Source organism: Cydia amplana, chromosome 19, assembly GCF_948474715.1.
Source record: "Cydia amplana chromosome 19, ilCydAmpl1.1, whole genome shotgun sequence".
NCBI classification, from domain to species: Eukaryota; Metazoa; Arthropoda; class Insecta; order Lepidoptera; family Tortricidae; genus Cydia; species Cydia amplana.
The window spans coordinates 7,308,202-7,319,916 of record NC_086087.1 but is presented as its reverse complement, the minus strand read 5'-3'; the positions used below and the strand labels follow the sequence as shown (position 1 = coordinate 7,319,916).

At 34.3% G+C, this 11,715-nt stretch overlaps 1 protein-coding gene across 1 annotated transcript; it reads left to right on the top strand.

Moving 5' to 3' along the window:
* Positions 1 to 727: 727 nt before the first annotated feature.
* On the top strand, positions 728 to 8,669 carry LOC134656924 (uncharacterized). Its single transcript, XM_063512477.1, has 6 exons — positions 728 to 924; positions 2,635 to 2,791; positions 4,623 to 4,740; positions 6,189 to 6,323; positions 7,560 to 7,773; positions 8,485 to 8,669. Exons 1-6 carry the CDS (start codon positions 759 to 761, stop codon positions 8,637 to 8,639), a joined length of 945 nt encoding a protein of 314 aa, XP_063368547.1. The 5' UTR covers positions 728 to 758; the 3' UTR covers positions 8,640 to 8,669.
* The last annotated feature ends 3,046 nt before the right edge of the window (positions 8,670 to 11,715 follow it).

The window sequence follows — 11,715 nt, the reverse complement described above, 5'->3', positions numbered from 1 at the left end:
GCCGTCATTCCTTCATGACAATCCCTACCCTATCACTAAAAACGTCATTCCTTCAAAGTAATGTCATTATTCATGATAGTGTCCGGCCCATATTAAAGAAACACATTAGTGATTGTTTTGGTTTAATATTGCGACAATTTTATTTATACCGCTAGGTATATTTTTGTAAATTATATTAAAATTACTTACTAAAAAGTGGACAGGATCATAACTATACAATTCCTAGCTAAGTAAATAATGACTTTTCACACCATGTGTCATTTTACAAAATAAAACTTCACTAGGTACGAGTATAACATGTAAGATAGGCTTAATTAAAGTTGTTTGTCTAGAAGTTCTTAGCATTTACAAATCCTGAGAATAAAAACCTAACTTTGTTTTTCAATATCAAAATGAGTGTCTGTTTTTGTATAAGTAAATGTTACTCATTTCTGTTTTTCGACTGTATTATTTTTTATGTAATTAATTATTGACAAGTTCTGCTTACAAATTATTTAATTTACAAGGTAAGTAGGTATAAGCACGCGGGATTTTGTTTTATTTGATTTTAACATGGTTCTAACTGATATTTACTTAGAATGGTGCACAAGGTGTAAATATAATAAATTTACATTTTTAATTTATTGTGTTTACTTATTCAACAACTGCAGTTACATTCCAACAGTAGGTACCTACCTATTCATACTCGTATTTCTCCGTATTTTAGCCAGTCAATAAGAATATTTGGACAAGTTCAGTGCATACAATTACAATTTAAAATGACTTTAATATTAAAAAACAGTAATATTTTACAATTTAACACAAATACTCTGGAAAATGTAAGAAAAGAGTTCAATTTACACCAACCTGGGATGATAGACCAAACCATCGACATATTATATGACTGGATTCAAAAACAGGAACATTTTGTGATAAAGGATTTTTGTAAGTGTAGTTTTACCAAATATATTTTTTATTAATATACATGAATAAAAATAAATAAACAAACAAAAAAATACCCGTAGACTCGTACATAGCCGTGTTCTTAAAGAGAGTTTACCTAAAATATTGGCATATTATGTTTAATTTGTATTTTTTTAAACATCTGGAAGCAAGAGAAGGAAATATATGAAATCCTACATATAAATTATCATTTTTACACACTAAAATGTGAAAAAAAAGTGATCTATGATGAGTTAAGCACCTGAAATATAATAAAATTTTAGTAACAATATTTAACATCGCGTTCGTGTGGTATCAAACCTAGCCCTGATTAATTTGAATTTAATGACTTTATTATAACTATTTCTACGGTCAGTTCATCTCTCTGACCATATGTTCGCGGCTTAGCTCAAAAATTTAACACTAGAAATCTATCTAAAATGAAAATAATAATAATAATAGTAAGTCTCAGTTATCACGTCGCCGAAGTGGACTAATAATTGTAAAAAAATATTTCTTACATTTTATTTCTGTAGTATGTCGTTAGATAATGTGTAGATCGTAGAAATGTGCCATAATGTGCCAAAATGTTTATTACCTATATGAATGAAAAACATACTCATATGCGACCATGTTTTTATAAGTTTTTTTAATAGCAAATATACCTAATACGTGTCATCGTCGCTTTTTCTAAAAGTTGCCAATAATAGTCATCAATATTCGAATCGCCTTTAGCATTAATATCATTGTCATTTTCGTCGTCAATAATAATTAATAATAATAACAAGTCGTCGTCAATACCCACCAATAACAATACAAGGAGGTTGATTCTGATTTAACAATTTATTAAGATTTTCATCGCGTTTGTTACGACCTTGAGCCGTCTCCACGTCGTCTCATTAGGAACTCATGCGCACCAATACATGCAAGCAAAATCCCTCATGACACGACACTGATTGCTCAACCTGAATGATTTGACGTCTCATTAGGCATATCGTTCTCACTTATTGGTGCGCGTGAAATGCCTAATGATATCGATAACAAATTCTTAAATTAGAATCGGCCTCCAGACAACCTCGAACCGTCAAATCTATCTATCTAATACCTTTAAACGAGCAATTCTTGTTTATTTATATATTTATATATATATATATATATTTCGGGGATCTCGGAAACGGCTCTAACGATTTCGATGAAATTTACTATATGGGGGTTTTTGGGGGCGAAAAATCGATCTAGCTAGGTCTTATCTCTGGGAAAACGCGCATTTTCGAGTTTTTATATGTTTTCCGAGCGAAGCTCGGTCACCCAGATATTAAGGATTTAAAAGGGTATTAAACTTCACTGAATATATAATAAGTATGTATAGTTTAGCAGGTAGGTATTTGAAATAAATGTGTGCATTTAAAATTTAAATTAATACAATTAGGTATTTAATTTAAAAAATAAATTTGCGGGATTTTTGTCATTACATGCATTCATAATTGCTACTATTATTAATTGTTTAATATCTTTGATCTCTATTTTATAGCGTTTGGCTATAGTATTTTAGTTATTTGTTATTAAGTAAAACTTAGACATTAATAAAATTAAGGAAATTAGAACGAATGGTCAACATTATGTGTCAATAAGTTCAAAAACCTTTAAGTTATTAATAGCGCTTAATAGAAGAAAAAAAACATTTAAGTATAGGGACTAAATTATATTTTGCAGCACGAGATTACTTGGAGCGATTTATCATTTACGCAAAAGGTTCCGTGGAAAAAGCAAAATTAAGAATGGACAGACTATGTACCATGCGTACTATGGCTCCAAATCTCTTTGAAAAATGCCATGCGAAAAATGACTTCCCAGATTTACGTGATTTCTAGTAAGTTTGATTTTACTTAGGTACTAGCTTATGCCCGCGAGGTCGTCTGCGTGGAATTAGTGACAGCAATTAAAGTAAGTTTAGCGCCTGGATAAAGTTTAATGGCAATGACTCAAATTGAGCATATTATGCTTCATTGCATACATCAATTAACAGGCAATTCATTAATTATTCATTAATTATCTCAATTTCACCCCCCGTTTCACCCTCTTTAGGGATGATTTCCGACATGAAACTATTCTGTCCTTTCCCGGGACTCAAACTATCTCTATGCCAAATATCAACTAAATCGGTTCTGCGGTTTAAGCGGTTTAAGTATGGATTTTAACTATCGTAAGTAAACACGAAAAGTAGGTATCTGTTATAAAGATATAACGCACAGCACCGACGAAAATTTACTTTTTTACTTTTTTACTCATTCCGCATTTTATGTTTTCCGGCTATAAGTGGGTACACGCGTGATCTAATTATTTTGGTCTAATTTGTCAGGGCTCCGGCTCATAAAGAGTTTAGTTACTTATTTGCCATAAACTATAATTGATTTTCTTATTAAGTTACTATTTTGTAATTTAGTATCATTCTTCTTATTCTGTATCCAGGTATATTCGTTCCAAAAGACATTGTTTTTACTCTTATTTGCATCTTAGGTATTTTTGACTTTGACTAGACATTTAGCATGAGTACCTACGGTAAACAAACTGCTAAAAAATAATGTTTTTTGTACATGGTGATCTGCTTCTGACCCCTCCAAGTCTCATTAGAATATTAACTGTCTGTTAAACGTTATTTTGAAATTATTCTAGAAAAAATAAACCGCATTTACGAAATAGGGAGAGTTATGTTCTTCGTAAGTTATGTAATTCATTGATAATAGCAAATATTCTTGGTATCCTCATGTATAAGGGACGTGTTGTGACGACTGTGGATACTCCTCACCAGTGCTCTCCAACGCGCTCTATCTTGGGCCCGGTGTATGCTAGCCTGTAATGACTGTGGCTTTAGTCTCTGACGTTTTTCTGTCCGCCCAACGCGTGGCCATACGTCCATCTCCAAGTTTCCTTGCCAGTGAGGGTCTCTATTGTTTCACAAAAAGTATTAAGTCCTAATGTATCCGCCCGCATTTTCGTTAGTCATAATTCATTTGGTTCAAAACGTGTCACTTTTCAGGATTGCCATAAACAAACATAACCTAACCTTTACTTATCTATAGGATACCCTTACGAAAATCCTGAAAAGGCAACGGTTTCAGTTTTATGACTAATGATAGTATGACAAAAAATACATTATGCCTTAAAACTTTATGGGAAACAAAGGAATCCCGGCCAGTGATCATGAGCTTTTTTGTTGAGATGACTGATCAAAACTAACGCGCTGGGTGCAAATAGTGGAGAGCATCGTCTTGGTGTTAAGTTCGTCGAGAAAATATATAATTTTTTTTTCTACTCCAGCACTTAAATGTGTCAATTAAATGACTGACAGTGATATCTAAAGCAATGTCATTTGAATGATTTGTCTATAGGCTCTATAATACAACTGCTTTATTTTTTTTAAAGATACAACTTCCGATCATCTTGATTGAAAGAGGTGTTTTCATTTACAATAATATAATATATATTTTTTTCTCTGTGTTTTGCTTTGTGCATAATAATTCATACAAAGTAACCCATTTTCTTAGTCTCAACTGTTTTGTGTCGGGTGCAGCTGCCATAGAAAAAGTAATGTATGCAACAGCTCATAATTGGTTCTTAAAATTCAAGGGTCGAAGTTACAAAACGAGACGTAGTTATATCACTGTTGCATAAACTACTATAGATGGATTATATGTTTGCAGCATAAATGTATTTATGCCAAAATTAACTGAAGACAACTACAGAATACACGTTGCTAAGATGATGACTAAGAATATCACACCTTCTGGCTTCTTGAAGACCTATCAACATGCTGCAATAGTAAGTTTATTTTAAGACTGACGGCCATATTCGAACTTTAAGATACTTCAAATACTAGAGATTGAAATGATATGGAATGGATATGTCAGTGTCAAACAAGTGTCAAAAGTGACGTTTCTTCAAACAAACCCGTCACTTTTGACACTTGTTTGACACTGACATATCCAATCCATATCGTTTCAATCTAGTATTTTACGTATCTTAAAGTTCGAATATGGCCGTGAGGCAAAACTTTCCGCTGAAGCAAAGACGAGTGGACTACTACTACTTAATAGAATAGAATAGAATAGAATAGAAAAATATTTATTCAGGCAACACATCATTACATTACAAAATAACAAAACAATAAACATGTGACATTACATAACAAAAATGTGAAACGAGAAGTATACAAGACAGTCAAAACACAGATAAAGATGTGAGGCTGAAATGGTCTCCACTCAGCAATGCAGTTAGCACGACTTAGCGTTGCCAACGGCGCTGGTTTTCTGTGGAGCCAGCGAGGTGTGCAGTGCGGGACAGCATACTGCGCGACTTGTACGTCAGTAGTAATAATAGTTTATGAGTAAGATAAGATAATTAAATAAAGTTGCATTGGTTGTAGTCCATCGGAGCCGAGAAGAGAAACAATGCCATTCATTGATTCCCGCACGTCTCCTCTTATTCTCTGCTTCAATGGAAAGGCAACATAAGAATAGTAGATTGTACAACAAGGGCATAAAGTGACCCAATTTTACCCGAGGCTATTTTTTAGTAGACGAGGGTAAAAAATTTACATTTATGCCCTTGTTGTACACTCTGCTTTTCACTTCGATTGCGAGGAAAATAAATTATATTTTTCACGGCAATTTACACCACGAAATTGTCGTAAAGCGAAAGGACATAATACATAACCAATTCCCGCCAACTAACTTTTTAATTGTTTTTTTAATTTTCAACATGTGATCAGAGTTTCAGACGCTTGGTTTTCTGCCAAGTCAAACATTTCGGAGCATTTTTGAACGATAATAGACTCCTATTTTATGTGATTTACTAAATTTAATGACAGAAAATACGGATTTCTAATAAATTGTAGCAAAAATAAAATAATATAACAAGTTTTGTCATCTACACAATTTTATTGCTCAGTAAAATTGTGTAATATGTTTTAACTGTTTGGCTGAAACCGATTACCTTAGTCTTAGAAGAAAATTTTACGTTTATGCTCTAGGGCATAAAATGCGATTTTATGTCGTGTACGCACGACATAAAGGTGCACTTTTTGAGCATGAGAAGTGAAAAAACTATTTCCACAAGTACCTACAGGAGTTTGATTTTGATTTACCATTTTTTTTATAATTTCATCTTGATTTGATATAGAATTGACTTGTTATGTTCATTTCTCTATTCGAGAAGATTACCTATCAACTTATTAATTTTCAACTAAATAAACTAAAAACTTTTTACAGATGTGTGAGTATGTGACAGTTTATGATTATTCGCAAGGATTTTACTCGATTATGGACCTTAATGACGTCAACATGGCAGATGTGCTCACCAACATGAACCTAACAGATTTCCGGAACAATATATGTTTATTTACAGTAAGTACCTATATATTCGATATTTTTTTTTGGTAGGTACCGTAAAATGGGGTGAGTAGGGGCAAAACTGACATTCAAACCTCGATAACATTTTATTTTTACATATGCAAACTGAATGATGTATATAATAAGTGTTCCGGACGTTTGTATTTTAGTTTTTATTTTATTTTGATTAGTTCCATTTCATAACTTTGACGATAAACAGGAAATCCCACCTCACCCCGTAGTCCCTCGTATTTGGGGTGAGATGGCATTTCATACAAAGGTGATTTTGGAAGATTGTTGGATCGGTTTTTTTTTTAATTATGAGTGTATAGCTCCATTTTAAATTGGAATACATTATTTTTGTAGCAGTAGTCTAAAAATCCCATCTCACCTCCCTTTCATCCCTTCTCACCCCATTCATAACCCAACTCTCCCCGCGAATCCTACTCTCCCCATTTTACGGTACTTGATGGTTTTTATACATTCGTCTAGTTTATACATAATACGACTATCATACGATTGGGCAAGATTGTTTTAAATGTTGTTGTTGAGGTAAAAAGGCCTGTCCATTTTACCTCAACACATAAGGTGAAATAGATTAAAATTTAAAATACCTTGAAAATAACTTGGCACCTTTTCTAATGTAACATTCGGTTGCTGTATCTACTTAAGTACTAAGCGTAGGTGAACCCCCTTAGTCATTATTTTTTACAAGCCTCAATTTAATTTTTAATATCTGGGAGACCGAGCTTTGCTCGAAAAACATATAAAAATATAGCAAATTTCATCGAAATTGTTAGAGCCGTTTCCGAGATCCCCGAAATATATATACATATAAATAAATAAATAAATAAACAAGAATTGCTCGTTTAAAGGTATAAGATTTAATTTAGGTTCGTTTCCCGTTATTGAATAACGACATTAATCTCTATAAGTTCAGCCACTAAACATATTTGTTACAGGTTTATAAACAATGTTTCATAATGAGTAGGTACCATAAATTTTCTGAAAAACGTTGTTTACAAACATTGTTTATAAACAAAATAGTTTGTATAATAGTCAATACGTGGATTTTAAAGGCATTGCAGTATCAGCTAGGTAATCATATTATTAAATCTCAAGCCAAATAATGTAAGACAATGACTATTTCAACAGTTAAAAATCCCCTTATGTCTAAGTTTAGCAATTATTATTAACTTTTACAATTTACTTAAGATTGTTTTTAATTTAATATTCATAACTATATTCTAGGAATGCTATGGATTCAGATTATCAGGCATATTTATTATATCCACTTCAAGGATGATAGATGCATTTGTAAAAATCCTGAAGCAAATAGTCAGTGACAAAATCGGCCAAAGGATCAGTGTTTTGAAAACTGTAACGTCCTTACACCAATTTTTACCTAAAGAATTGCTACCGGAAGACTTCGGCGGTGAACAGAAATCTTTGTGCGAAATTTATGGTAAGATAAGTTTTTTATTGCACAAACTGTTTTTTAGAGGTGTTATGTAATTACATGCTGTAAGTTTCAACGGTAGCCCAATTCGCATATACGATATAACATGTAAAACAAATTAAGCACGACCATCATCGGACAATGGGTGATGCCTCTCTATGTCTTACTTGTACTACTAAATATGTTCCTGAAATCTATTTTGTAATTCAGCGTAATGGAAGACCAGCAACAGATTTTTAGAACTAAGTTCTTCTCGGGCGACAACTTATAAAGTAGTCATGCGAGATTTGTATGATAAAGCCTTGTGGAGTCGGCTGCCACCCCTTCATCGGTGGATCTACTTAGGAACGGGAATCAATCCAAAGTCTACTTGTTTCATTGGCTTTCGTTCCTCCAACCACTACGTCCACCAATGTAGCGACAGCTGATGGCTCCTCTACACGATGGGCCAACGCCGGCCACTCCAAGGGACGCATTTATGCTTAAGAGGGAGCAAGTGATATTGCTATCTCATTCTACCGCATGGCTGCGTCCCTTGGAGTGGCCGGCGTTGGCCCATCGTGTAGAGGAGCCATGACCTTTATAGGGCTTCATTGTACATCTTCCTCAACCACGTTGAGAGTTATCGCCCAAAAAGTTATGACTAAAGTTTTTTATAGCTATCTTCGTCTAGTTGAATGATGTGCAAGAAAAATTACCCAGGTTCTTTTATTCCAGACGACATGAATGAAGAAATGTCTACCGAAAAACACGTAGCACACATGAAGAAGATGCGACTAGCGTGTACAAATGAAAAGTTGAGGCAATCAGGCCGATTTGATGAAGAATACCTAGGAATGCCTGGGTCTTTTAAACTTTTGACTGTAGATTAGGGTCAACTATTTCGTGAAAAGTAGCATGTAAAGATAATTATCTTGTTTTAACTACCAAAACCTTTTTATACTTTAGCAACATTTTGAGTTCTCGCATTTTTAAAGTTTGAAACAATGTAAAAATGCTGGCAGGGACGTTAATTCCGTGACCATGTTTATTTAAGTAAAAATTTTTTTTAAAAAAGTTGTGTTAATATAATTATTATACAGTCGTAATAGAAGATATACGTTCTAAGTAGAATAAAGTGATTAAACATGTTCTTCTCGTGTACTCTTCATTAATGTACTTACATTTCAGTACAAACATGTAAGTAGTTAAAGATTTGCGGCGTTTCGGGTTGAAACCCGTGGGGGCCTCAGCGCGCGTCGCCTCTATAAGGAACTATCAAAGCGCCTTATAGACGCTTCTGGTAACCAGAGGGCTGACTAATATTTCTCTCAGCGGATAAGCATTGTTATCCAGCGGGAAAATGCGCCCAGCCTTCTGGGCACCCTACCGAGCAACCACGACTTAGTTTTTTTTTTACTTATGAGTTTTATTTTAAGTGTATTTATTACGAGTATGTTTATCTACCTGTACTTGATTATAGCAAACAAAAGAATAAACATGTCATGTCTGTTACTTGCCTATCTGCAATATTGTTTTTATGCTAACAAATTCGAGTTTTGCCATCGCTAGGAATTTCTTAATACCTGTTTTTTGTATGCCTGTCACACAATTCTTTTAGAACAAGAATATAATATAGTCTTTATTGTCAATTGGATTCTTTTTTTCGCATTATTGTTGTTTTATTTTTTCAGACCTGATCCGAAAGTCCTTTTATTTCCAGGGTGCATTCCTGAGCTTAAATTAAGTAACATTACCCTTTTCTAATGCCAAAAAAAAACGAAATACCTATTATCCTATAGTCAAAAGCCACTTATTAAACTTAAGGTAATGTGAATAGGACACGCTTACCTAGGTACTTACTTAAAAAATACTAGGTACTGCAAAAATATAATTAATTTTCAAGTATTTATGTAGGTAGGTACCTACGTTATCTTTAGGTCTAACACCAAAGCACCTATGTTTTACCAAGTTATTTGAAACTTTAAATTCATCAACATACGGCATTAATTTACACTTGGAGTAACTTGTTAGACCAGTTTTTTTTAGTTTCCGAGTACAAAGTTAATATTCAAGAAATCAAGTTTTGGAAACTGATTGAATAGCCACGTCAAATTCAACCGAATATGGGCAATCAGAGGGAATAATTCGTGTAGTTTCGTAAATTGGTACAATAATTATACCTTGTGGTGTCCAGATGAACATATTAAAAGTCCTCCGCTCGGGGTGGGAGGTGTGCTGAGGGCATAGAAGGGGGTTTGAAGGTACCTTTTCAGGTTTTTGCTCATATCTCGAAAATCTATACGAGTAGCATTATGATAACTTCTGATAAAAGTTTCTACATTTTTTCTACAAAATTTAAGTACTTACTTTTACTGTACGATCAATATTTTGGGAGCTACAGGGAGGTACAAAATATACTTTGGGTACGTACATGTATTAAACTTCATGCGAAACATGAAGTACGAACTCCTTCAATTCATTATTCAGTGAAAGATTCAAGGGAAAAGGTCATCCGGCGAAAGATGTGTAATAATATAAATTCTTCGAACGTGGTTAAACAGAGGAGACGCTAATTTATTCCGCGCGGGTCTCATAGGCGATTTTTGGGGGGCTCTGAAAGGAAAAGGATACATGAGGTGAAAGAGAAAGAAGATGACAACTGTTGTTAATTATTTAGTCCAAACAGGATCCCCGCTCAGCATGATGCCACGGCAAGCCAATAAACCATTTATTTAATCTACATTGAGCATCTTAAAAGAGCCTGACAGCCCAAGGTATTCTTTGTTGAAGCTGCTTGAAGATCTTAGCTCTTCGATGGTACGCGCGTTTATCATCTCCTCCATGTGAGCTACGTGCTCCGCGGATGTGAGAAATTCGTTCATTTCATCTGAAATAAAATTTGTATTTGAGGGAATGTTCAGTCTTACTACTGCAACTTGATCCATAGCGATGGAAACATCGACCGTGGCGTGAAAAATAGAATAAATGTGGTATGGATGAAATGGCAATAGGTCTTTGGAACAACTTGCGATCCATTAATGCCTCTTAAACTTAAGGGGAAAATCTACAGGATGATCGTGAGACCTGGGGCCCGTTTCTCAAAAGCTTGTAACTTGTAATACAAGCGGAAGTCCCTTTCTAACAAAAGCTGTCAAAAAGAAATATCCCCTTGTATTACAAGTTACAAGCTTTTGAGAAACGGGCCCCTGTTGTAATGTATGGATCAGTATGCTGGGTGACAAAAGTGACGGATGAAATATGAGTGCACGCAGCGGAAATGAGAATGAAAAAAGCGGCCAAGTGCGAGTCGGACTCGCCCATGAAGGGTTCCGTATTCAGGGGATTTATGACGTATTAAAAAAAACTACTTACTAGATCTCGTTCAAACCAATTTTCGGTGGAAGTTTACATGGTAATGTACATCATATATTTTTTTTAGTTTTATCATTCTCTTATTTTAGAAGTTACAGGGGGGGGGACACACATTTTACCACTTTGGAAGTGTCTCTCGCGCAAACTATATAGTTTAGAAAAAAATGATATTAGAAACCTCAATATCATTTTTGGTGACCTATCCATAGATACCCCACACGTATGGGTTTGATGAAAAAAAAAAAAGATTTCAGTTCTAAGTATGGGGAACCCACAAAATTTATTGTTTTTTTTTCTATTTTTGTGTGAAAATCTTAATGCGGTTCACAGAATACATCTACTTACCAAGTTTCAACAGTATAGTTATTATAGTTTCGGAAAAAAGTGGCTGTGACATACGGACGGACAGACAGACGGACATGACGAATCCATAAGGGTTCCGTTTTTTTCCATTTGGCTACGGAATCCTAAAAACGATGGATGGATTGTGTGAAAGAGGGTACCTATGAGAAAGAAAGGAGTGAGTGCTGAGGTGACCTCTGTGAGGTTATTACAGAGTTCTCATAGCCACCTTCTGTCTTCATCATCAGATCA